Below are 25,510 nucleotides of genomic sequence, written 5' to 3'. Positions count from 1 at the left end.
ATGCAGTTCCGGTTTCTAATTGTCTTAAATTGCAAAAAGATTTGACCCTTTTTGAATTAGGCTGTGGCACATGAGATTACTCGGAAAACCGCAAAATGACACACAAATGAAGAACATTATCCAAAAATATGTTTATTGCAATTGAAAGTCCCGTCAGAGACCGGATGACAGAAATATTCGACGAGAAAGACAAAACACACTTATACAAAGCAAGCAAGTCTCGTTTCTTATGGCTTCGCTTCCCCCTTTATTATTCTTATTATTATGATTACTGTTATTATTATTAGAGTAGATACGTCCGAGTAGCAATATTTAAAAAAAAACATTAAAAAAACGTATTGCTACTTTATCTTGTTTTTCATGATGAACATCTACTGTTCTATCACCATCACGTGACAAGAACCAGAGCAACGAGGATTTCCTCAGCGTCCATCCATTCATTCATTTGACGGGCAAAAATATTGAGACACGCCCTCTGATTGATTGTTTAACCAATTTGGACATCCTATTGCACAACGCCAGAGCCATAATGGTGTGCTCTGTTGAATTTGGTGGAAAGGAACATTTCCAACAGTCACAATATTATTGTCCATAATCGCTGTCCCTCAATGCAACTGTATAACACATTTGCTTTTAACAAACACACACATACACACCAGTTTATTTACAAAAAAAAAAAAAAAGAAGAACCTAAAAGCACAGAAAACAAATTTGGTAAAGGAACACAGGTTTGTGAGGTGAGTACCACTTTTACGGTAAGGGTAGCATGGACAATTATTCATTAGTTTCTGAACCCGTTATACTTCATATAAGACTTCATAAACAGATGCTGCTTATCTTGCGGTTAGTGTAAGTTGATGTCAGAGTCGTAAAGGGTTATGGTAGCCTGAGGGTCAACTTTTTGAAACTGAGAGTGACTTCTTGAGTACTGAAGCCAAGGGCTACCAATTTTGATGCACAATTATGACGTTACAAACTTGCTCAAATTACTTTAACATATAATGAATAGATTATAATTAAATATTCCTCACGGTGGTCATCAACAATACTTTAAGATCAGGTCAGAGAAAGATAAATATCAATTATGTATCACCTTATTTCTGTACGTTTCTGCAGGTTCTTACAACATTTCTCGGAAATCACAAAGTCCCGTCACCGGTAAGAAAATTTTTGGGAACGAGGCTGCGGACTACTTGGTTAGATGAGGGTTAGGGTTGGGTCAATTACAGGTTAGGTTTTAGGCTTGGCTTAAGGTTGTGAGTTCACACTGCAGTATGCTAATAGCATCATGTCTAAAAATATTGAGCAACACTGATAAACGGCTCATGACTGAAAAGGCTTTATGGTCGCATTATTGACACGTGAATAAGGGTACCCCTGTTGTAAAGTGGTACAGAGAAGCGTATATATTGCCATGGCTACACAAAAAGTCCACAAACACCAATACAACAATCGGACGCCTCCAAAAACGACACCATGATGGCCACGGTGTTAGCATTAGCGCTAACGAGGTTCACGAGGACATCACTCGACTTGACGACAGCTAATCCACTGGCACAAAACGGCACCACACAATGAGCTCGGCGCGTACACACAACATAAAATATTGCCGTTATGAGGACACAATATTCTCACGTCGCGCTTTGACCTCTAAAAGCATTTACATGTGTACTTGTTTTTAGCAGCGTTTTACGTATTATTTTTGAGTATTTTTCGCTACACTTCCATGTGCAGCACAAAGACAAGGCTTTCCCACTCGGTAGTGATGGCTCAATTTGGGAAAAATTAGGGGAGCTATGTCTTTACACCCAGGTATTGCACACAGTAATGACCCTAAATTGACACATGGCTTATTTTCTCAGACATCATCGGTTATTAACGTGAAAATAAATTATTCAAAAATAAAACCCCAAAAAATGGTAAAAAGGCTTCATGTTAACTGTAGCTTCCAGGTCGTAGTAGATACTAAAATTGGACAAAATCTTACTTAAGGTTGCTATTTTTATTGCTTTTCAAATGCTTATCCCCGTAAAAAGCCACAGCGAGTGCCCAAATTTAATACATTATACTCCTCCTAACGGGATGGCTTTGTCAGCGAAATCAAATTAGCTGTTGATAATGCGGATTCCCATCTTATGTTGGAATTCTTTGAGTGTAGCAGCGAAAAAGGAAGGACTTGACTGACACAGACCATCGGTTTCTCAGAGGAAGAGCTTCTGGAAAAGGGAGCAGAGAGCTTCAGGAACTGTTCACACGACACAGTTTTTGATTGCAACATTGGCCCCATAACTCCAAGATACCCCAAACCTTTTTTTAAACGATCTACAAAAGTTCAAAGAAAAAGATATTTCCTGTGAATCTTTTCTGTCAACCAATCAGTGTTTGGCTGTGTGTCAGGCTCCGCCCTTTAAGTACCATATTATTTGGATTAGTACGTCAGTGTAAGTGTACCAAAAATTCTCATAATTTGTGTTAAAAAAATCTGACAATGTAACGTTCCAATACACGAATGCCAATAAATAATAATAAAAACAATCAAGAGCAAAACAGTTATTTTAAACCGTAACAGCATTTGAAATTGGTGCGCGACGCGAACAAACACTTAGACTGCTACTTCCTCCTTCCTTGAAGCTCCACCTGTGAGCAATCTTTGTTTCCTGACATCACATGAGGCTGCAGTTCTCCGTCTGCTTCTTGAGGTCCTCCAGCGTGGCCTGGGCCTTGTCCTTGAGCTGGTCCATGTCGACGTTCTGCAGGTTGGACAGTTGGCCTAGCACCGACTGCTTGTGCGCCTCCTCCTGGTTGTCTTCGGCGATCATCTTGGCCAGCTCGGTGGGGAGGACCACGTCGTCGCCCGCCTGCTGTATCTGGGTCTCGTCCAGCTCGTTCTGATTTGGTAAAAAAAAAAAAAAAACAACAACAACAACAACAAAAAACCCCTAAATATTCACAATTTACTAGTGAGCAAAAAACTCTTCCTTTGTCTTTTTTTAATGAAGAAAATGTAGTCTTCCGTCAACCCAACTCACCTAAAATATATTTTATAAATGCTTTATAATTGCTTTAAATAATAAACAGCAACGGCAATTTAGATTTATTTCTTGTCACAAATAATTGTGCCGATTGATGCCACAAGATGGCGGAAAGGCGCCACTTTTCTATTCGAAAGGACTTTGGCCAGTATAACAGAAGCTCCTCCCCTCACATCAACATGTGTGATGCCACAAGAGGGATTGTTGACAGGTTATATTTTCACAAATATCAACAGTAATTTAGTCTTCAAAGAATCTAATTTCAACATCAAATCCGCAAACATAAGGTGCATACTTTTGTAAACCTCACGTCACGCTCAAAGTCAATTTACATGTACAGTATATTTATTAACATAGATTGCAATTGATTGTTGAACAAATCAGAACGATCTTTTCATAAACCTCAAAGACAATTTTGTTTTTCACAAAACAAATGTATAGATTTTTTGTCAAATTTACATGAGGAATATACTTATTTTTGAAAGTTTAGGTAAATATCAAAGGCTATTGTGGTGTCAGCATTTTCATATAAAGTACATTGATTTGTACATTTTGGCTTTTTCTCATAATCATCAAGGGAAACATTGTCGTCTGCTAACCCAATGTGCATCATTTGTAAAACAGTATTTATGTGAACGGCAACGATCAAGTTAACATACCTTTGGTAGTCGGTACTTGTCCCGAAAATGACTCCTCACGGTGGCTCGCTCGGCTTTCTTCTGGGCAAAATTAGCCTCTCGTTCTTGTCTGCAACACAGCGCAACATATTCTTTGCATTGCTGATATTATATGATGTTATTATAATAATATGTGGACACTAGCCAACAAAAAGCCTTTACAGAAACTCGCTACTATTAAACTGAGTGAGCCTGACTGTATAGTTTGCAAAAGCCAACAGTCCACTTCAATGAGTGATTTCTTTCAGCAGAGGGCGCTATAGTCCTAAATCCAAACCTCAGCAAAGCGTTCACGCCCCAGTTGGCTCTCCTTCGTCCCCCATCACAATTGCTTAATTTGCTGAGAGGCCTGAGACACAGCAAGTCAACAAAGCTGACATAATGTTGGCCAGATGTGGCATGGGTGACCTCCCAAACAGAATACACAGACCACACACACACACACCCCACACACAACACCCCCCCCCCCCACACACACACACACGCAGGCGCACACACCCACGGCGGGGGAATTTGCACTGCTAGCCTGTGAGGATCACATCCTCTGAAGGCGATGCACCCAATGTGTCAGCGCAAGGTCGTTTTTTTTTTTTTTTTAAATCCCCGATGAGATGTCCTGTCACATTATAGGCCCGAGTGGGCAAAACACCAAAGCCCGGGTAGTCATCCGTCTTGTCAAGGACCTCACGTAACACCGGCGGGACGCTGGCCGAGCTCTTGTTGCCTTCACGGAATCGCTAAACATGTCTTCTCCATGCTCATGTTTAACGCCTTGGGCTCATAAGTCACTCTGCTAATAGGTCACGTGACAGCGGCCTGAGAGACCGTCATGCTTGTCAACAGCGTGGGCTCTTGTAAAAGGTATAAGGGAGCGAGTCACAGCTGCCCATCGTGTGGCGCCAAATGATAGAAGGTAGAAATACATACAGTACACATATTGTGTATTACAACAATACTTAACAATATTTACTGTATCATTTCATGTGCACCTCTGGATGAAATAGTGACCCTTGTGGAAAAGATATACAAGCGTGGCGTAGGTACCGCGCTGGTTATATCCATATGATTGGGAGTGAGCCTCACCTTTCAATATATCACCTTTAAAAAAAAATCTCCCATGTCTTTATTTATTATTTTTTTTAAACAACTTGCAGTTTCCTTGATGGACACTCCATCATTTTACGGATTAAAAAAAAAAAGATACGGTACAACATATTGCATGGGGAGTGTTAGAACGCAATACGGGCTCACACATTTCACATTGTTCACATTGCAAGGAGTCCTTATGTTCAATTGCCTGATGTGCGTGGGTGAGTGGCCAACTGTCGTTTTTTGCAGCAGTCTGAGTCGGAAACATCGCTCAGTGTGGACGGCCCGAATGTTAAAAAATATGAAAAAAAATGTTCGTCACTGACTTCCAGAGTAAAGCTGATGCTTGGAAATGTTTTATTTTGAAAAACGACTGTCATGGAGGACTACAGAAATCTGAGTAGATTACTGTTTTTGGGGCAGGGATTCCAAAGATTTGGAATTATTTTAATGAAACAAATTTGAATGATTAATTATTGATCAAATTGATTAGCTGTTGATTAATCGCATAATCGTTGCGCCTATACTTGAGGGATTTCAACGAATCCAATGTATTGTAATGCGTTTGTAAACATCCATCCATTATCCGATCCTCGGCCATGCTGGAGTCGTATCCCGGCTGACTTTGGGCAGGAGGCGGGATACATCCTAAATCGATTGTCTGCCAGTCGCATAGCACATAAAGACATCCAAAGGCAATTTAGTCTTCAATGGCTCTTAAAAACAAATGCGTGTTCACAAACATCAAATACATTTTTGAATCCTCTCCACCGACTGGTGCGCAGCCCTAATCAGCATGATAGCTAGCGGGGATCCTCGCATTCACTTGAATATATAGCACGGTGCATGTACATATCTTAGAAATTGAAATCCTATGGTTAAGTATTGTTGTAAAACACAATATCTGCATATCTGCGTCAAACCCGCAAATGTATTTGCTTAATCCATATTCCACAAAATGAGCCCAATATGTCGCCGTTCTGCTTTTGAAATGCGAAGCCATTTATTCGTCAATTTGTCTGAGATTGGCAGGTTACGCATCCGTGTTGCCGTTCAGGTGAGCTGAGTGGATGGGCAGAGTTCTGAATAATCATTTGTACGTCTACGTCCTAATATGGCCTGAAGTGATGGCTTCACGTTTCTGCCTTTTGACTTCCATCAGCTACTGCAAACAATCGACAAGACTGTCAAACTTCAATCGAGTGACACTCATTTTGGCCAACCTACAGCAGTGAAAAAATGAATTTGGATTGCACGGGACCTTTGAGTACCGGTATATGTTTTTGTAAACATTAAAAAAAAAACAATTGCAGTCTTCCACAAATCTAATTGTACATTTTTTTGGGGTCATTTTCATTCATTTAAAAAAATTGAACAAATTCTTGCTTGATTAAAAACTATTTACTTTCTTTTTAATAACGTATGTATTTATCATTTCTTTGTCGCATTACTTTTTCACTCAATTTTTTGTACTCATCGTGCAAATGTTAATTCATTCTTTTTTTTTTTTTTTAGATGACTCAAACGTGACCTTCTTTGGCCTGAGTGTAGCTGTTGTGTGCCATTGAGGCACACGAGACAGAACGTGGAAATCTGCAACTTGGCATCTCCAATCAATAACCACACAGCTCCATTTCGCAGATGACCTTGTGCCCGGTGACCTCTAGCATGCCACAAAGGTATACATGATACCTCCATACACACCCCTCGCCCCCAATTTTCATCAATGTGTTGCTGGTTTGAAATATTTCACCTGCTTTTTCTATTTTTGACACCCTTCTTATTACCTCTCTGTTCTGTTTTTTGACATCTGTTCATTTTTGATGATTTTGAAGTTTCACACAGTTTTTAAAAAATATCCCGGTACAATTTTAAATGGTATTACACACTTTGGTTCTCGTTGTTTTTTTCAAATGATTTGCTCCATATTTTGACCATTTTCTGTGCCATTTTTTACAGTTGTTCTTAACTTCAATTTTTAAAACTCACACTCTCTTTTTAATTTTTGCTCATTACTTATACACTCACTTGATACCATTCAAGAGGTTGTTTTTTGTTGTAAATTCGTGTTTTCATCATTTTTGGGCTTGGTGGGTAGTTTTGTACTTTTGCTCCCCATTTATTCTCGAAATTTGAGAAATGTCGAGAGCTGCTTTTTGACATTTCTCAGATGACCTTGTGCACGGTGCCCCCCAGCATGCCAACAGAGTACGGTAGGGTAGGCTACACTGTATATGTATCGCTTGCCCGTCATTCCTATGTACTTGTTCTACTTTCGACTGCGATTCGTGCATGCGCACAGATTATCCGCGTACACAAATCACTGTCAGAATTGGGACCGCGAGGATGCAAGAAATCTGACGATTTTTTTTCTGTGCGTAAAAGACGCCCGCTCGTCTCCCGGACGTCTTTTTACGCACGGGAACGCGAGCGTCCAGGTTCATCCCCCCCCCCCCCGCCCCCCCTTTCAGTCAACCCTCATTTTGTCTGACGACTTACTTCTCCTCCTCTAACTGTTGCTGGTACTGCTCGAACTCCTCTTGGGTCATCCCCTGCGCCGCCGCGTCCGTCTTCTCCGCCTCGGGTTTCTCCTCCGTCAGCCCGCCCGTCAAATTCTTCAGCTGGCCCCCAACCACGTGCTTCACCATGAAAGCCATCTCTCAGACAGTACCGGGGTTTTTGTTTTTTTCAAGTGGAGAAATTGGGGCTCCTAAATGGAGGGCGGCGGCTTGGTTGGAATCCACCTGAGAAAGATGCGCGGAAAGAACAACCCCCACCACAAAAAAAAAACAATGGTTGTTGGGGCTGGGGGAGGTGGAGAATGAAGAGAAATGAATCCCCGCTGAACGGCGCGTGCAATCAGATCGGGAGGAAGAGGAGGAAGAGGAAGAAGAGGAGGAGGAGGACGCTGACGAGCCGCGCGCTTGCTTCTGAGTCAACAAGTTTGGCGCTCAACTCTACCAATGGCGTGTGTCTGCCGCCCTGTCTGCCCAGTGCCGCCCCCCCCTCCTCCTTCAATGCACGGCGACGGTGCGCGGGTGCAGCAGACTCCCGGTGGACTGGCCCGACGGCGGACGCAACATGGAGACGTCACGAGGGTTCAAGCTCGCTTCAACTCCACAAATATTTTGGACCAATTTTGCCTTTAAAAAAAAAAAAAACATTTTCACTCATCTATTTTTCATTTTTTGCTCTCCCAACTTGCTTTCAACTCATGCATTAAATTTTTTTTTGGTGGGGGGGGCGGGGAGGGGTAGTATCATTAATTTAGGGGCAATTTTCAAATATTTAAAGTTACATACAGTAATATCGTATATATTTTCAATTTTTAAGACATTTTTACAATTATTCTGACTTTTATTTTTGGGGGGGGGCGAGGAGGGGTAGTATCACTAATTTAGGGGCAATTTTCAAATATTTAAAGATACATACAGTAATATCGTATATATTTTCAAATTTTTAAGACATTTTTACAATTATTACCACTTCTATTTTTTGGGGGGGGGTAGTATCATTAATTTAGGGGCAATTTTCAAATATTTAAAGTTACATACAGTAATATCGTATATATTTTCAATTTTTAAGACATTTTTACAATTATTCTGACTTTTATTTTTGGGGGGGGCGAGGAGGGGTAGTATCACTAATTTAGGGGCGATTTTCAAATATTTAAAGATACATACAGTAATATCGTATATATTTTCAAATTTTTAAGACATTTTTACAATTATTCCCACTTCTATTTTTTGGGGAGCGGGGGGGGGGGGGGGGGGCGGGGAGGGGTAGTATCACTAATTTAGGGGCAATTTTGAAAAATATTTAAAGATACATACAGTAATATCGTATATATTTTCAAATTTTTAAGACATTTTTACAATTATTCCCACCTCTATTTTGGGGGGGGGGGGGGCGGGGAGGGGTAGTATCACTAATTTAGGGGCAATTTTCAAATATTTAAAGTTACATACAGTAATATCGTATATATTTTCAATTTTTTAAGACATTTTTACAATTATTCTGACTTTTTTTGGGGGGGGCGAGGAGGGGTAGTATCACTAATTTAGGGGCAATTTTCAAATATTTAAAGATACATACAGTAATATCGTATATATTTTCAAAATTTTAAGACATTTTTACAATTATTCCCACTTCTATTTTTTTGGGGGGGGGTAGTATCACTAATTTAGGGGCAATTTTCAAATATTTAAAGATACATACAGTAATATCGTATATATTTTCAAATTTTTAAGACATTTTTACAATTATTCCCACTTCAATTTTTTGGGGGGGGTGCGGGGAGGGGTAGTATCACTAATTTAGGGGCAATTTTGAAAAATATTTAAAGATACATACAATAATATCGTAAATATTTTCAAATTTTTAAGACATTTTTACAATTATTCCCACTTCTATTTTTTTGGGGGGGGGCGGGGAGGGGTAGTATCAATAATTTAGGGGCAATTTTCAAATATTTAAAGATCCATACAGTAATATCGTATATATTTTCAAATTTTTAAGATATTTTTACAATTATTCCCACTTTTATTTTTTTTTATCATTTATTCTTGTAAAAATGTTTGGACCATTTTTAAATTCATATATGTGTTGATTTTTCATTTTTGACATTTTGCACTGCAAACATTTTTTTCAGTCATTTTAATGCCATTCAATACATGACCTACATTCTTTGAATTTTTTCCGTAATTTTTTTTTTTTACAGTTGTTAGTTGTTACAATTACTTTGACAATCGACACGCAATTCATTTCTGTTTTCCTTTACAATTTTCTGTCTTTATCCAAAACTAATGTTTAAACCAGTATTATTTTCGAGCCCCCCCCCCCCCCCCCCCACACACACACACACACACATTATAGCTAATTTTTCACAACATTTACGCAATTCCAGACCCCCCCTTCAGGTCACGATTAAGACTCCCTTTTGATTGACACTCTCACTTCGGTAGCTAACGAAGTCAACACAGAAATGGAAACATTGAAAAATCCAGGCGATAAACGAGTATGGACCTGAAAGTATGAGCTACCCTTCTGGGAAGCTTTCATGCTACATCCAGAAAAATTTGACAAACCGTCGACATCGTGAGTGCGATGATCCTCGCAGCAGCGTCAACGTGACACCTCGTCTGACCTACTTTCCTTCGCTCGACACGCAACGTGCTTTGCTGCCGTTACACACCTGGAGGATAACGTTTCTTCAATTGGAGTATGACTCAGAGCGTCACATTACCATCAAATCACGACAAATGTCATCCGTGAAATGCCACTTTTTAAAAAATTTCTGTCATAAAATGATATCACAGGAATTTGAAAATGAAACACTATCATACTAGAACTGCCAGAAATGTATGCATACAAAAGTGGATGTGAGGTCATACGATGTACAGCGGGTTTGACATGGAGAGTCTTGTTCGCCCGATGGGGTCTTCAACAGCAGCTGTGTTTGTCAAAATCGTGCAAACGCGCGGCAACGGCGGATGGCGGCGTAACGAAAGGCTCCCGGATGAGCGCGGAAACAACATTACTCCCAGAATCTAAAAATAGACGCGTGTCAGGGCCCCCGCAGCCTCGTGCTCCGCTTTAGTCGTCTTTTTACTGCCTGTTTCCCACTTTGAGTGACATCTGCGAACATGATGATCACCATCAGCGCTTTGACGTCAACGGGCGGTGAACAACAAAACTACAGCAGGACCCGGGATGATGTCATCAAAAGAATGACCGAAAAATATGTTTCATCAAATTCTATCTTTGAATGCCTTGCGTCAAAATACCGTCATCAAAATTTCTTTTGGAAAAATGTCAAAATCAGAGGCCATTTGATCTTTTCTTCCCGTTTCAAACGTCTTCATTTCTTTGTTTTGAATGGATTTTTTTTTTCATAACATAAAGCACAGTGTGTATGAAATGCACTGTATAAATGAAGCCGTCTCGCCTTGCCTTGCAGTCACAGCGGAAACGTGCAAAAGTGCTCATTTCCACCTATCAAGCCAACATGCCACTAAGACGGTTTTCAAGCCGTCCACTTCTCCCAGAATTTCTTTGAACCTCTAAATGATGACATATTTGAATACTTAGTGAACACAGTCAGGGCAGAGTTAAACCATCAATATGTGTTTCCTTGGATGGAATTTATTAGATTCATTCGTGATTTTTGCGGTCCTTATACAAGTGTTTCGAGGCTCGAATCCCTCATTCTGTCTGAGGACCGGCAATCCGAGTCCAAGGCCAAGGACTTGACTCCCAAGGCGAAGGACCAAGGACTTGACTCCAAGGCCGAGGACCAAGGACCGCCCCTCGGTCCTCGAGGCCAAGGACCGACTCGAGGAACACATCTCTGTGTGCTATGGAGGTGACTTTGAAGCCGTTCAAATGTCACATCGTTTTTTGCTTTAGAACTCTCAAAATGATGACGGGGGGCTCAACTTGAGTATTTTGTGAATGCCATCAGGTTACTGCAGCATCTTTTGGGTTTGTTTGTGAGGACTGTGAGGGAGGCCTATTTATGCCTTATGTAATTTTATGTACATTTTAGCTGTGTGTTTTCAATGCACTTGTGGTTGAAAGAGGAAAGTAATTTCATCTGTGCTGTATGTTACGCATAGATCGTATTTGACAATAAAAGCTGACTTGACTCTGTGGGAGTCAAAAGCCCCCCCCCCTAAAAAATAAAAAATCAGAAGTGTTGTTCCTACTTCCACATGCCAACACTTTTGAATGTTCTCAAGCGAAGTGTGTAGATTTTAGAAGACGTGTGAAAGACCAATCAGAGGGTTTGTCAAGTCAGTGTAAACGGAGCAAAAAAAAAAAAAAAATCCACTCAGAGGATGCACCGAGCCGGAGCAGCTGCCTCTCCTCCCGATGCCAGCCACCCACTCCACCAATTGCTTGAATTGATAACAAGAAGCCTCAAAAAGCCTCATTAAGAAAGATTCTGTGGGCTATAATCTGAAACTGCAACTTCACTTTTTATACTGGCTGTAAGCATTCGTCACATAGAGCGAGAGAGAAAATAAATGCAATCATGCCCTGCAAAAAGTAACATAAAAGTAAAAATACTGTAAGTAACACACTGGAAGGTAAGGCAGGATGTCTGCTTTCAAATGGAATACACACACACACACACACGAGCGCGGTGTATCATTTACCCACAATTCTTCACTGTGTGTAACGATGGCGTTTAATCCGCTTCAATATTAGCATGTTAGCACGCTAACAAGCTAAATTAAGCTTTGGAGGCTTTAAAGATCAACAGTGAAAGCAGCACAAACGTGTGTGTGTGTGTGTGTGTGTGTGTGTGCGCATTCATGTGTATGTGTGAGTGTATGTGTGTGTGTGAAATCTTCATTCCTCCAACCCTCTCTAACATCCGTCATCTTTCCTTCCCTGATCCATTCGTCCTCTCTACACTAGCCCTTCTTCGTTCTTCCCCTCATCCTCCCTTCATCATCCCCCTCTCCTCTCTTCCCTCCATCCCCGCCACTTCCTGTCACACCGCTTCCTTATTCCTTCTTCATCCCTCCCCCCTCCTCTCTCCACCCCCTCATGTTTCCTACCCCACTCCTCCCATATCACGCCATTCTTCATCCCTTCATCCTATAAGGAACCTCTACATCCCTCTTTTTCCCTCCTCCCTTCCATCCATCTCAATTCCCCTTTGCATCTCATCATGCTAGCACCCCCCCATCTTCCCATCACTCACATCCTTCTCCTTTTTCTCCTCTCTGCTAACCTCATCCAACCGTCTCATCCCTTTATCCGCGACCCCTACCCATCTTCCATCCCTATCCTCCATGTCGCATGTGGCATGCGTCCCGAGGGCTGCTTTGGAGGAAACATGGCGTCATAAAGACTTCGTGCCGGCTGAGCTTATATGGAATTAGCTGAGCAAAAAAAATTCCCCCTTTTCATGACGACATGCAAGTAACTTGCTAATCGGAGTAATACGAGGATGAAGAGGAGGAACGTGATGAAGACGTGAGGCAGTGCAAGTCACGAGCAAACATCAAACTAGCCATGATTGACACTGCTCGTGTTGGGTGACATGGTTCAGGTGAAGCCAATGTTGCGTCCAGTTAATTATGAAACACTTGTTCATAAATGTAACAATAAAAACATGTGGCGGAGGATGATTGCGCTGGTTCCTCATCATCCTGAGTAGATGCCGTTCTCACCAGTTGGTTGGTTGTTGGCCCTGCGGCAAAACGCGAGCTTAGGAAGATGGTGGCTAACATTAGCGAGCCATTAGCGTCACTGTATAAATGAGCGGCTAGTTGATTAGCCACTGACGCGGACCACTGCTAATGTGCTCTTCAGTTTTTTTTTTTAGTTGGAAGCCTTAACCCTGGCTTGAAACCCTGACCTTTGTGTAGCACCCTAAATTCCAAGTGGTAACCTTGTTTGAGGCTAGACATAAAACCCATATTTAAATTAAATTTTTTGACTTGAAATAACCATTATTTGAAAGCCTAATTTGAAACACTAATCTTGGCTCAAAACCCTAACCTCGTTTTTTTAAAACCCAAACCTTTCTAGAAACTCAAATTTGAAACCCTCATTTCACACCTCAACTCTAGTTTCCGACCTCACAATTAAAACCAAAATTTAAAACCCTGTCCCTTGTTCAACATTGTATCTTTTTTTTAGAAACCCAAATTCGAAACCTCATTTCTAAACTCTAACTTGAAACCGTTGAAAATTTTAAAAACGTTTTTTGGTAACCCTAAATATTGTTTGGATTTCTAACCAAGGCTCAACACCACCATTTGAAACCCTAACCCAAATTTAAAACCCCAATTTGAAATCAAACCTCAGATTGAAACGATCATTGTGATCTCTAAATCTTGTTTAATACCCGACCCCTGGCTTCAAACTTCAGTTTGAAAACTGAAACTTTGATGAAAGCATTCACTTTAAACCCTAACCAATGTTTGAAACCCTAATTCGAAATGTTGGAACCTTCATTTGAAACCCTAATCGGAAACCCTGAGCAGCGGCAGCGGCTTGTCTTCCCTACCTTCTGTTCTGACCCAGCCACGCAGAGCTGAGCTCCTGTGTGAACGCAGCGCTTGGCGGACTCATTAGACGTAGTAATGACTTGAAATTTCCCATGATGCATCACTTCATATTCTCCCAATACATCTTGTCATCTGGTTTTCCAGCCGGGAGCTGCGCCTCTAACCCAAAGTTCCATCTGTGTCTGCTTCAGTCATGAGTGCACAACACACACACACACACACACACACACACACACACACACACACACACACACACACAAACTCGCAAACATACACAAACACCTCCACTGCTTTGGGCCCATCTCGCCACATGCGCAACGTTATGTAAATCTGACCTCCTCGCCGGTAAACAACACCCCCTCCTTGGACAAGGCCTCGCCAGCCAAACACAGTGCTCGTCACCCCGCGCAACCCGCATGCCCACGTGCTGCCTCACCACGAGCAAAGAGGGCAAATGAGGGTTTAGGATTTCAAATTTGGGTTGAAGGCTTGTGTTGGGATTTCAAATTCAGATCTGAAGCCAGGTTTACGTATTCAAGCAGGGTTAGGGCTGAGAGGGAAGAAATTTCATACACATACAGCACATTTGACAATAAAGTTGTATCCAATCCAATTCAATTAGAGTCTTATATCTGTATTTGGGTTTCAAACAAACATTAGGGTTTCAGATTAGGGTTTTAAATTTGGAATAGGGTTAAAAACAAGGGCGAACGTTTTAATTCATGGTTTAAAGTCGGGGGTTAAGGTTTCAAATGAGCATTTCAAGCAAGGGTTATGGTATCAAATTTGCGTTTCAAACAACCATAAGGATTAAGGTTTGAAATTAGGGGTTTAAGTGAGCGTTAGGGTTACATGCAAAGGTTAGGGTTTCAAACATGGATTAGCCTTTCAAATCAGGGTTTCAAACAAAGGGTAGGGTTTCAAATCCGGGTTTAAAACAAGGATTAGGGTTTCAAATAATGGCATTATGTTAGGGTTAGAGTTTCATACAAGGTTTAAGGTTTCAAATTTGAGTTTCAAACAAGAGTTAGTGGGTTCGTGTTTCAAATTATCATTCTAAACCAGGATTAAGGTTTCAAATTGGGGCTCAAAACAAGAGTTCAGATTTCAAATTAAGGTTTCAAGTCAGGGTTAGGGTTTCATGCAAGGATTAAGGTTTCAGACATTAGGTAGGGTTATGAATTAAGGTTTTTGAATCAAAGTGAGAGTTTTATGCAAGGGTTAGGGTTTCAAAAAAGAGTTGGTGTTTCAAATTAGCATTTCAAACAATGGTTAGGGTTTAAAATTAGAGTTTTAAATCAGGTTTAGGGTTTCATAGAAGGGGTTGACTGCAAATGAAGGCTTCAATCAAGGGTTGACATTCCAAGTTATGGTTTTAAGTCATAGCTACGGTTTCATGCAAGGAGTAGGGTTTCAAATCAGGGTGACACACAGGGCTAAAGGTTTCAAATTAGAGCTTCAAATCAGGGTCAGAGTTTCAGACAAGAGTCCGGATTTCAAATTAGGCTTCCCAAGAAGACTTCAATTATCAAATTCGGCTCTCAAACCTGGGAGTACGAAATACGAGTTAGGATTGTAAATTCAGATTTCAAACAAGGGATAGTGTTTAAAACCAGGGTATCGAGTCTGGTTTAGGGTCCTGTATTAACGTTTGCACTGAGGGAGTGCTGTGCATCTTTGTGTGCTTGTGCAGTGTAAATCATGCGTGGCCTGCTCTCTCTGTCCCAGCGGGCCACAAAATGCATGAGCTCTGGGATGTCGTCTGGACATATCACAGCACACTGACACGGTGTGTGTCCCTGTGTGTGCGCACACACACTCTCACGTGCACACACACGCACTCTCTCTCTCTTTCTCTCTCGGGCATCTTGGTGCTGGAAATAGAGTTGCGCCATTTGTTTGCACTCGTGCAAGGCGGCATGCAAATCAAGTGCTGGGCTTTTTCTGAAGAGGCGGCAAACAACCGAAAGTGCCGCAAGAGCAGAACGGCATCCGAGTGGGGAGCTCATTCTTCTCACGTGCAGTGGACGACGGGGACTGGCCCATTTTAATGCCCCACAAAAATAATTTGTCGAAGGGCTCGAAGTGGATGTCCTAGTGTAAAAAAAAAACCCGGACATGAAAACACAATTTCAAAACCTAACCTGAATTTCAAACCCCAACACTCTTTTAAAATCTGCCTAAAAATCCTAACCTTAGTTTGAAATGCTACTTTTTAACCTTAACCCTAGTTTAATAAAATAATTTTTAACTTTGAACCTTATGTTGAAACTCTATTTTGAAAGCCAACCCCGAATTTAAAACCCTACTTTGAAAGCCCAAGCCTTGTTTGAAATCCTACTGAGAGACCCTAAGGCTAATTTGAAGCCCGAACCAGAGTTTAAAACCTTACTTTGAAATCTAACTTGTTTGAAACACTACATTGAAACACGAACATTAGCTCAAAGCCCTAAATAGAAACCTTTACTCTAGTTTGAAAACCCTACCATGAGACCCGAACTCTGAACCCTAACCCCAACTACTAACCCTAACCTTAACCCACTACCCTAACCCTGATCCTACACCTAACCTTAGCCCCTAACCCTAACCCCCTAACCCTAGCCCTAACCCCTAACACTAACCCCAACCCTACCCGTAACCACTAACTTCTAACCCTAACCCTTAACCTTAAACCTTAATCCTAACTCTGAACCCTAAACCCTAACCCCAACTACTAACCCTAACCTTAACCCACTACCCTAACCCTGATCCTACACCTAACCTTAGCCCCTAACCCTAACCCCCTAACCCTAGCCCTAACCCCTAACACTAACCCACACCCTACCCGTAACCACTAACTTCTAACCCTAACCCTTAACCTTAAACCTTAATCCCTAACTCCAACCCTAAACCCCAACCCTCACTCCAACCCCGAACCTTAGCCCCTAACCCTAACCCTAACCCTAACCCTAACCCTAGCCCTAGCCCTAGCCCCTAACCCTAACTACTAACACTAACCCCAACCCAACCCGTAACCACTAACCTCTAACCCTAACCCTTAACCTTAATCCCTAACTCCAACCCTAAACCCCAACCCTCACCCCAACCCCTAACCTTAGCCCCTAACCCTAACCCCCTAACCCCCTAACCCTAACCCCCTAACCCCCTAACCCTAACCCCCTAACCCTAACCCTAGCCCTAACCCCTAACCCTAACTACTAACACTAAACCCAACCCTACCGGTAACCACTAACCTCTAACCCTAACCCTTAACCTTAAACCTTAATCCCTAAACTCCAACCCTAAACCCCAACCCTCACCCCAACCCCTAATCCTCCCCCCTAACCAGAACCCTGATCCTCCACCTAACCTTAACCCCTAACCCTAACCCCAACTCTAACCCTCAGTTCATTTCATCAATGCACTGTGGGTCCTTGTGGTGTATTGACAGCACATCTTGGGTTATCGAAGCAAACACTGTGCACCTCACAGATCTTACGTAAGATTGGATGTTTTGGTAAATGTCTCCAGTCGACCTCACCCAGCCCCTTCGTCCCGGCCCAAACAACACGAGCTCTGATGAAATCCGCTGAAAATGTCTCATAATGCTCGACTGAATCCGACCTTTCCCTCCCCCAAGGCAACTGTGTCATCTTCATCTCAACTGGAGCCGTGGTGATCCCAACCCCCCCAACTTTCAGAGCTTTCTTCCGCCTCGCGAATTCAATTACGCTGGCTCAACCGGAGAGTCTCGCCATTTCGTCATTGCTGGGGGTCGAAGGTAAGTTGAGCTGGCCGGCCGTCAAACCTCCCAAGGTGGCACGTGACTCTGGCCTGAATCGACAAGATGCCCGCACACGTTAGTGTTACAACTCATAGATGACAACAAGACATCTCGTCAAGCTTCTTTCTAAGTGCCGATGTACCAGCGCACAACTTATGTTCACAGCTAGTGATCATAATTTACAAAATTAAAAAAACTTGAAAAATGTTTTTTTTTCTTAAACAGAATAAAACATCAACTAGACTGGTTTTAATAAAAACATATCTAACTGAAACAACATTTTGTGTTTACAAAACTAACTAAAGTGAACTAGGACAATCGCTAACATTTCCTTCATCGTAGTCTTTAAGTCCTTCCTCTGATTATGAAGGACGCAGGCAGATCAGGGAACAGATCAACACATTTTTAAGGCCGATTTTGGTCGGGGTAGTGTAATATATCCACGTTATTCTCAGGAAATGATGCAAATATTTCTGTCAGTATGTCAGTATTGTGACAGTCCAGTGTAAAGTCGTGTTAGTGGCACATCTACGTTGCTCTTAATGCAAAATACCGTCTCAGTGGCACTTATGCCAACATGATCGCAGGCTATTTTGGCAGAGATATTGCGTAATTGCACTTTTCACACCTTTGACAATGAACCTCAGACAAATGGCTGTCATCCGCTGTGACTGAAATCTATTATCACACTAATCTCTGGCAAAAAGTCTCTGACAACAGCTTCCTCTGACCATTAAAAAAAACAAAAAAAACAATGGTCACTAGGGTACAGTTTTCTGGTTCTCGTGAGTCATGACTCACATTATTCAGAACTTGCGCACGTCAACCGACGTATGTGCCGAGGAGCCATTATTGGTGCAAGCAGCATGAATGGAATGGTGCGAGGTCGCGTGACACCGAAAGCTCCTCAGGGCGGCATAGAAAACAAAAAAGCTGCGTGTCGCTCTTACGTAAAGCAATTTAACTGGACTGAGGTCACACATGATGCAATGATCAAAACACGCACACACGCTCACACACACACACACACTGTCATTTATTCAACATTACCACTGCAGAGCTAAATCAATGGCTATTGTTGGCGAACAACTTGTTTCCAACCTCCAACTGTTTATACTAAACCAAGTGTAAGAAATGGGGCAGAGGTGCTCGGGAGAAAGAACATCTGGTGCAGAATATAAAAAAATATAATAAATAAATACACTTAAATGAAGAATTAAATCATTATTCAAGTTCAGATGGAATAAAAACAACTTGAGCGAATCCAGCCATCTTGTATCTCTGCCAGCAACCATCTTAAGGTTCCAGGTGTGCTGGAGCCTGGAGTACAACCCTGGATTGGTTGCCAATCACTATAATAGATCAAAATATTCAGTGCAATAATCCACACATTGATATGATAAGTTAAAACACTGAATACACTGTATTTGTAAAACTCTCTCATAAGGCTTTCCCATATGTTCTCCTTACATTGTGCAGGTGTGTTGATTGAAGTGTCCGCTGACCATCCCAACCCCCCCCCCCACCCCCCCCACCCCACCCGCCTCCCCTGCCCAAGTGTAATGAGGACGACCATTTTCCCAAATTAATCATGCCGTTACGCAACAAGGCCGAGTGCATAACGCATAACACAATGCTAATAACCCTGCTTTTCCCACTCAACATCCGCTGATAAAGAGCCCAAACAGGGACACACGGGCAAAAGCACGGCGGCCATTAAAGCAGCGATCCGTTAAGGCGGGAGCCAGACAAAGAAAAAAAAAAAAAACGAAAAGTGAAAGTAGCATGCTTGACCTCTGGCTGGGATGTGTTCGCTAACGGCTATCAGGCTAGCACATGTGCAGTGGCATGACGCATTGACTTAATGAAGGAGCTGGGAGCTACAGACATGCTGTTACATCACCGGACAGAAGGTTCCAGAATGTTTAAAAAAAACTTGCAAATTAAAAAAAACACAGATTTTACACACAAAGTTAATTTATTGAGAGCTCATCTGGGTCTTTGCGTGCACTTCTTTGGGCCGCCAGGTGAGGAGCAAGGTCCAGGTGTCTTTATGGGGCCTCCATTCGAGGAATCTGTGCTCATATTCCATGTTCTGAGTTTCTGTTTTTTTTAAGCAAACTGCTAATCCCATTGGGTGGGTACATTTTCACACTTCACGCTGGATTTACACCGTGCTGCATGAATTACACAACAACAACAACAACCATAGATGACATACTGTACAATGAAATGTGTACAGTGCCACACAGTCATTTTTTGTTGTATTTTTGCTTTCAAGGAAAGATGATAAAATATAAATGAACTGAAGCTCCCTTGTCTCACAGTTAACCCCAGAATTGTCAGGAAAATGTATTTAAATTCGCACTTCAGACTGCAGAATAGTTTTTTTTTTCAAAAAGTGCAGCATCAACGAGGAGTTTTACAAGAAAAAAAAAAGGGTGAGAAGAATACACACAGAAAGTAAAGTCAGCATCCAAAGCCGGACGGTGGTAACATCCAACAAGAATGTGGGCTTGTGACAAGTGGTCGAGTGTGCGTTTTTTAATTATTATTATTTTTTATCTGAAGTCTCGGCGACATTTTGTGAACCTCCAACATTACTCACGCTCGGTCGCCGCTCCTCATGTGTCACAAGCGTTCACGTTACGTCCTCCTCGGGCCCTCGCCGAGTCATCCACTCAAAGACGGGTCACTTTGAGAGTGAGAGAGAACGCGTTCCCTTTTGTCACGACATGGCCTTGTCGCCGGACATACGAGCTCGTGTTGGTATCTGTATATTTAGAACACTCAAAGATGTGGGTGACGTAGCGCTCGGATGATTCAGCGCGACCTTTCAATCACAAACACACACAAAAACATTTGTAGGCTATTCGCAGCTTCAACTACAATGCCTGATGCACAGGTCCTCGTAAAAAAGCTGAGTGCAATTTAGAGTCCTCAACAAAACTAACAAACATTGTTGCGACTTTGGAAAATCTCACAAACATGTTTTTCATAAAAATCAAAGACGATTTTAAGTTGTTACAATCTGGTGTGAGGTTCTAGCTTTCGGAAAACTTCACAGAAGACATCACCGGATGTTTGAATCTTCGACAAATGGAATGTATTTTCGGAAATATTCAATATAATTTAGCCTTCGACAACCTTTTAAAAAAAAAAAGACAGTTTAGAGTGTTTCTACACTTCACCCACAGCTAATGGTGATGTTTTAGCAATAGTTGTGCCAGGTATGGGGAATGAAACAGCCTCAGAGTCTTAGCATCGCTAGCCACTCCCGCACCGGCTGCCTCCGTCAGAACATTTTGACAGCTACTTGAAATTCATTTGTAGAGCCAATTCACACTTCCTCTTTGCGTCTAAAGCTCTGCCAAGTGGAGCGCTTCCTCCCGTCGGAGGTGCATAAAGACATCATCTGCTCAGGCATTCTGCCAGAAGCCGTCGCAGCGACAATAAGACGCGAGATGAGCGGACGCGCCTCGCCGTCACGTTGCGCCTCACGCAGAGCAGCGACTCGTCATCCTTCAGGGGCGGCCAACAAAGTTTGCACAGCAGTGTCGCCAAATGGTGGCCGGGCTTCTCTCGGCAGCTTCAATGAGCAAAACACAAAATATTGGCAGGTGATGTTTGCAGCCATTTGGTGTGCAGATCACATAATCAGCCTGCCCGTGATGGCATCTCCTGAAAATAGAGGCAAGAGAATCTACTCTGGCTTCCATTTTGAAGTGGTACTCTTTTGTTTTCTTTAACTATTTTAGCCAAATGAGGCAAATGGAACACTTCTAATGTAATATAACACTGGAAGTGAAACTGTATTGGTCGATGTCTGTACTCAGTAGAAGTAGATACAGATAATTGTGTGAAAAGACTCGGTAAAAATAAGTACCTATACAACTTTAAGTATGACGCTGTTGGCTGGCGACATTTATTACCACATTTTAGTTGAAAAGATGAATGTAACAACTTCATAAAACAGGCGCTGACTGGTTTCATTAGCTAGCAAGGTTGCGCTAATGGGCGTAGCTGTTAGCCAGTTACAACCCTCAGACAAATCTCCTGGTTGATCATTTGGCCCACCGTGGGGAGGAAAATTTGTGAGACCTGTCCTGGAACTTTTCTAACACACCCGGCATTGTGTTGATCGAAACAGTTTTGCATGCTAGCAATGCTAAGTGCGATGTAGCCATATGTTGACCTGGCTTTTAATGCCCCCCCTCCCCCCAAAAGTACCGGTAAAGATGTCCAGACACTTACACAAAGTAATAAAATCGCTTTATCTCAGAGGTCCCCAAACTTTTTCCTGTGAGGGCCACATAACTTTTCCCTTCTCTGATGGGGGGCCTGTGTCAGTTTGTAACATCAACGATGTTTCCCAGAAAGCCACACATAACCAAATAACCCTTTCCAGGTTCTTTTACAGAAAAAAAGTCAGGAAACAAATAATAACACTATTAATGAAATAAATAACAATTAAATAACCCTCTCTGAGTTCTTCACAGAAAAAAACCAGGAAATAAATCATAACTAAACAACTCTCTCTCTTTATAGCCCCTTGAAATCCACAAAAAAAGAGTTCTGCCATCTACGAGAACGCCACCTATCTTGTCTTGTTTATGTCTGCAACCGTCTTGTTCACGTGTTCTACTAATTGATCTGAGACACAACTGAAACACTGAAATATTCTATGATGTGTAAATAACTTTGTGACCTTGATTTCAACCCTATTCGCGTCATGGGTCATTTTGCCCCGAAGACCACCTTTGTACTTTTTTTTGTACAGCTTCCATGGAAATGTGAATAAAAATTTCAATTTTTCTGCAGTTGGGGACACTCTAGGAAAAGTCATAAAATTTCAAGTTAAAAAATTATCATCTAGGGGGTTTTTGGGGTGTTTTTAACACAGTGACGGGTCATTTTGACCCGAGGACAACAGGAGGGTTAGAGGGCAGGGTCAAATTGTTTATTCAATGCCGGGCAAGATGGCGGCCACACAGACGACATGTTATTGCCAGTGTTCATAAAAGGGGCATTTTTATTCACAATTCGGAACTGAGTCAGACGTCACTGTGTGCTAATTCCCCACCGCTACGCCGCTACGCCTATTTTGGGGGCTCTTTTTTTGCCGTTGGGGTTTTTCTTTCCTTCGAAAAACGTAGCCGGCCCGCGAGCCATAGTTTGGGGACCCCTGCTTTATCTGGATCTCCAACGAAATTTAATGCATTGCCTTTTTCCCCCATATAACGCCAATAACAAGCAGCAAAAACATCCGGAGCCGCATCTTCCACGGACGCTGCAGTTCACAGGACGCGACACAGCGACTCATGGAAGCCGCGGGGCCATTTGCCCTTCCCTTGCATTGCAAGCAGCATGCTCGAAGGAGGGAACAGGAGGTGAAATGTGGACAACGCAATGCAAATTCATGCTGACAAGCAGCGCAGAAAAAAAAAAAAAACATGCTCCGACGCGACTCGGGGGAGGACCTTGATATTTGCCAAAGTCAAAAGGCGGCCAACACGCCTGCCGCCGGCCAGCCGGAAAGTTACATCACGTGCACAAAAACATCACAGTCAACAGTCAAAAAGGATTCCAGTCAACCGTTTCAATGAAGGCACTCAATGAGCTTTACATGTTTTTTAATACCCAACTGTATTATCAGGCCTGCGCATGCACAGTGGAAATTTTGCTGTGCTGCAATTACGGCAATCGTCAAAATACATCTGCATTAAATTCTTTTGCGATTCACCATGATATAACAGTAGGCCAGTATGTGGCTAGTTGCCGGTGCACGGCGGAATAACCCCTGCGTAAAAGTGAAGCAGTGAAGGTGATGCTCTGCGCAGAGAAGATGTGATACATGGACACATTTTTGCATTTTGCTCTACCTCATGCAACACTGTTATGCATATGAACAGGACAAAGGAAAAAAAAAGATTAAAAAAACTTGATTTTCGTTGAAAGGACGGAATGTGGAAACAAGATCGTGGGGGTGCAACAAACCTGAAGAGACACGTTGCAATTCACCACAAAGACATTATGGTTACGGTAGTTAAAAAGTATGGAAACCGCTCTGAACTTGTTGACTGGGAGCTAAACGTGCTGCCCGTGCTAGCTTGAGCTACTCGTGAGCAAGTGTCGGCTCCAAGCTTGACGTCCTGTTGGGATTTTTGTCTTTTTTTTTTTAATTCAAGGGCCACCGGTGTCTATACCGCAAACTGATGCTGGCTAAGTTACTAGCCTGTAGCATGCAACGATAATAGCCACTTGTTACAATTACAAGCTTTTGTTAAATTCTTAATCTTAATTAAATTGTTTGAACATTACAGTACTGTCTTTGATGTTAATTCATTCATTCATTCATCTTCCGTACCGCCTGATCCTCACTAGGGTCGCGGGGGGTGCTGGAGCTCATCCCAGCCGTCTCCGGGCAGTAGGCGGGGGACACCCCGAATCGGTTGCCAGCCAATCGCAGGGCACACATAGACGAACAACCATCCACGCTCACATTCACACCTAGGGACAATTTAGAGTGTTCAATCAGCCTGCCATGCATATTTTTGGAATGTGGGAGGAAACCGGAGCACCCGGAGAAAACCCACGCAGGAGAACATGCAAACTCCACACAGGGAGGCCGGAGCTGGAATCGAACCCGGTACCTCTGCACTGTAAAGCCGACGTGCTAACCACTGGACTACCGGGCCGCCCTTTGATGTTAATATTCTCTTTAATAATTTCTTTAACATGTTTATGTCTTAGGAGTGACAAGGATGGACAGGATAAGAAATGAGGTCATCAGAAGGACAACTCAGACAGGAAAGTTTGGAGAAAAAGTTTGAGAGGCCAGACTGAGATGGTTTGGACATGTACAGAAGAGGGACAGTGGATACATTGGTAGGAGAATGTTAGCGATGGAGCTACCAGGTTGGAGACAGAGAGGAAGGCCAAAGAGGAGATTCATGGATGCCGTGAGGGAAGACATATGCAGGTAAGTTGGAGTCAGAGTAGAGGATGCAGAAAACAGGGAAAGATGGAAATGAATGACTCGCCGTGGCAACCCCTGAAAAGGGACAAGCCCAAAGGAAAAGATGTCTCAACATAAACGTGCGTCTGATTGGCTGAAGGAAACCGGAAGTGTTTGAGTAGCCGCAAAGAGGTGTGTTCTCGGAAAAATAAAGCTGTGTTCAAACGAAGGCCATCTCTCCTTTTGCCCATTCTTAACGCAGAGACATCCATTCCAAAAACTACGTACCCCTCAATTTACATAATTGTATGTTAAGTTGAATTTGTGCTAATTATTCTGGTCGGGCAACTATGGTTTCAGAATAGTTTCCGCGGGTGGGGGACGACACCGCTCGGTGAATTAGTGACTAGCAAACCCAGAATACTAAGACTGACTTGTGGAAGACTTCCGGAAGCTCCAAAGAGAGCAATAAGACAAATAACCACTCTCAACACACCACATGATAATCATCACATCATCGCATATAGGAGGCGAAATCGTCAAATTCGTCAGTATGCGCGTTTGCCGCCGTCGTCGAATGATCTGCGGTCCTCATGAACACCGCTCAACCTCCGGCGTATTTAAAGGCGGTAAATATGTTCAACTAATCCTGATGAGCAGTCTTGTGAGGGGGTGGAGGTGGGGGGTGCTAATCAGCTTTTAATGAGAACATGTTCACCTGAGCTTCTGACACATTAGCAAGCATAATTAATCACATTACAGCAATTTTTTATTTACTTATTTTCAACCCGTGGCGAGACCGAAGCCGGACCTGACTCGGTTCCATCGATGCTGTGACATTATGATGACGACGAACGAGGCCGAATGGTGCGGATTCTGTTGAACCGTTCATGTCGCTTTACATGCAATTTGGGGAAGACACGTGAGTCATCGGCCTGCGAGGCCCGGATCCCTCTACATTA

At 42.5% G+C, this 25,510-nt stretch overlaps 1 protein-coding gene across 1 annotated transcript; it reads right to left on the bottom strand.

Annotated features, from left to right (window-relative positions):
• Positions 1–112: 112 nt before the first annotated feature.
• Positions 113–7,775, bottom strand: LOC127600050 (complexin-3-like). The gene is made up of 3 exons (XM_052064410.1): positions 7,298–7,775; positions 3,692–3,779; positions 113–2,888 (listed from the first exon to the last, which is right to left on the bottom strand). The coding sequence occupies exons 1-3, from the start codon at positions 7,453–7,455 to the stop codon at positions 2,664–2,666; spliced, it is 471 nt and encodes a 156-aa protein (XP_051920370.1). The 5' UTR covers positions 7,456–7,775; the 3' UTR covers positions 113–2,663.
• Between the last annotated feature and the right edge of the window lie 17,735 nt (positions 7,776–25,510).

This window comes from Hippocampus zosterae, chromosome 4, assembly GCF_025434085.1.
Source record: "Hippocampus zosterae strain Florida chromosome 4, ASM2543408v3, whole genome shotgun sequence".
NCBI lineage: Eukaryota > Metazoa > Chordata > Actinopteri > Syngnathiformes > Syngnathidae > Hippocampus > Hippocampus zosterae.
Note: the sequence above shows the minus strand (reverse complement) of the source record. Positions and strands in the feature narration are given on the sequence as shown.

Bases quoted from the DNA above. Each gene is read 5' to 3' on its own strand.
- LOC127600050 (XM_052064410.1), bottom strand. From the start codon at position 7,455: ATGGCTTTCATGGTGAAGCACGTGGTTGGGGGCCAGCTGAAGAATTTG. The intron at 3,780-7,297 runs GTAAGTCGTCAG...GCTGTGTTGCAG, and splicing joins CAACAGTTAGAGGAGGAGAA to ACAAGAACGAGAGGCTAATT. The intron at 2,889-3,691 runs GTATGTTAACTT...TTACCAAATCAG, and splicing joins ACAAGTACCGACTACCAAAG to AACGAGCTGGACGAGACCCA.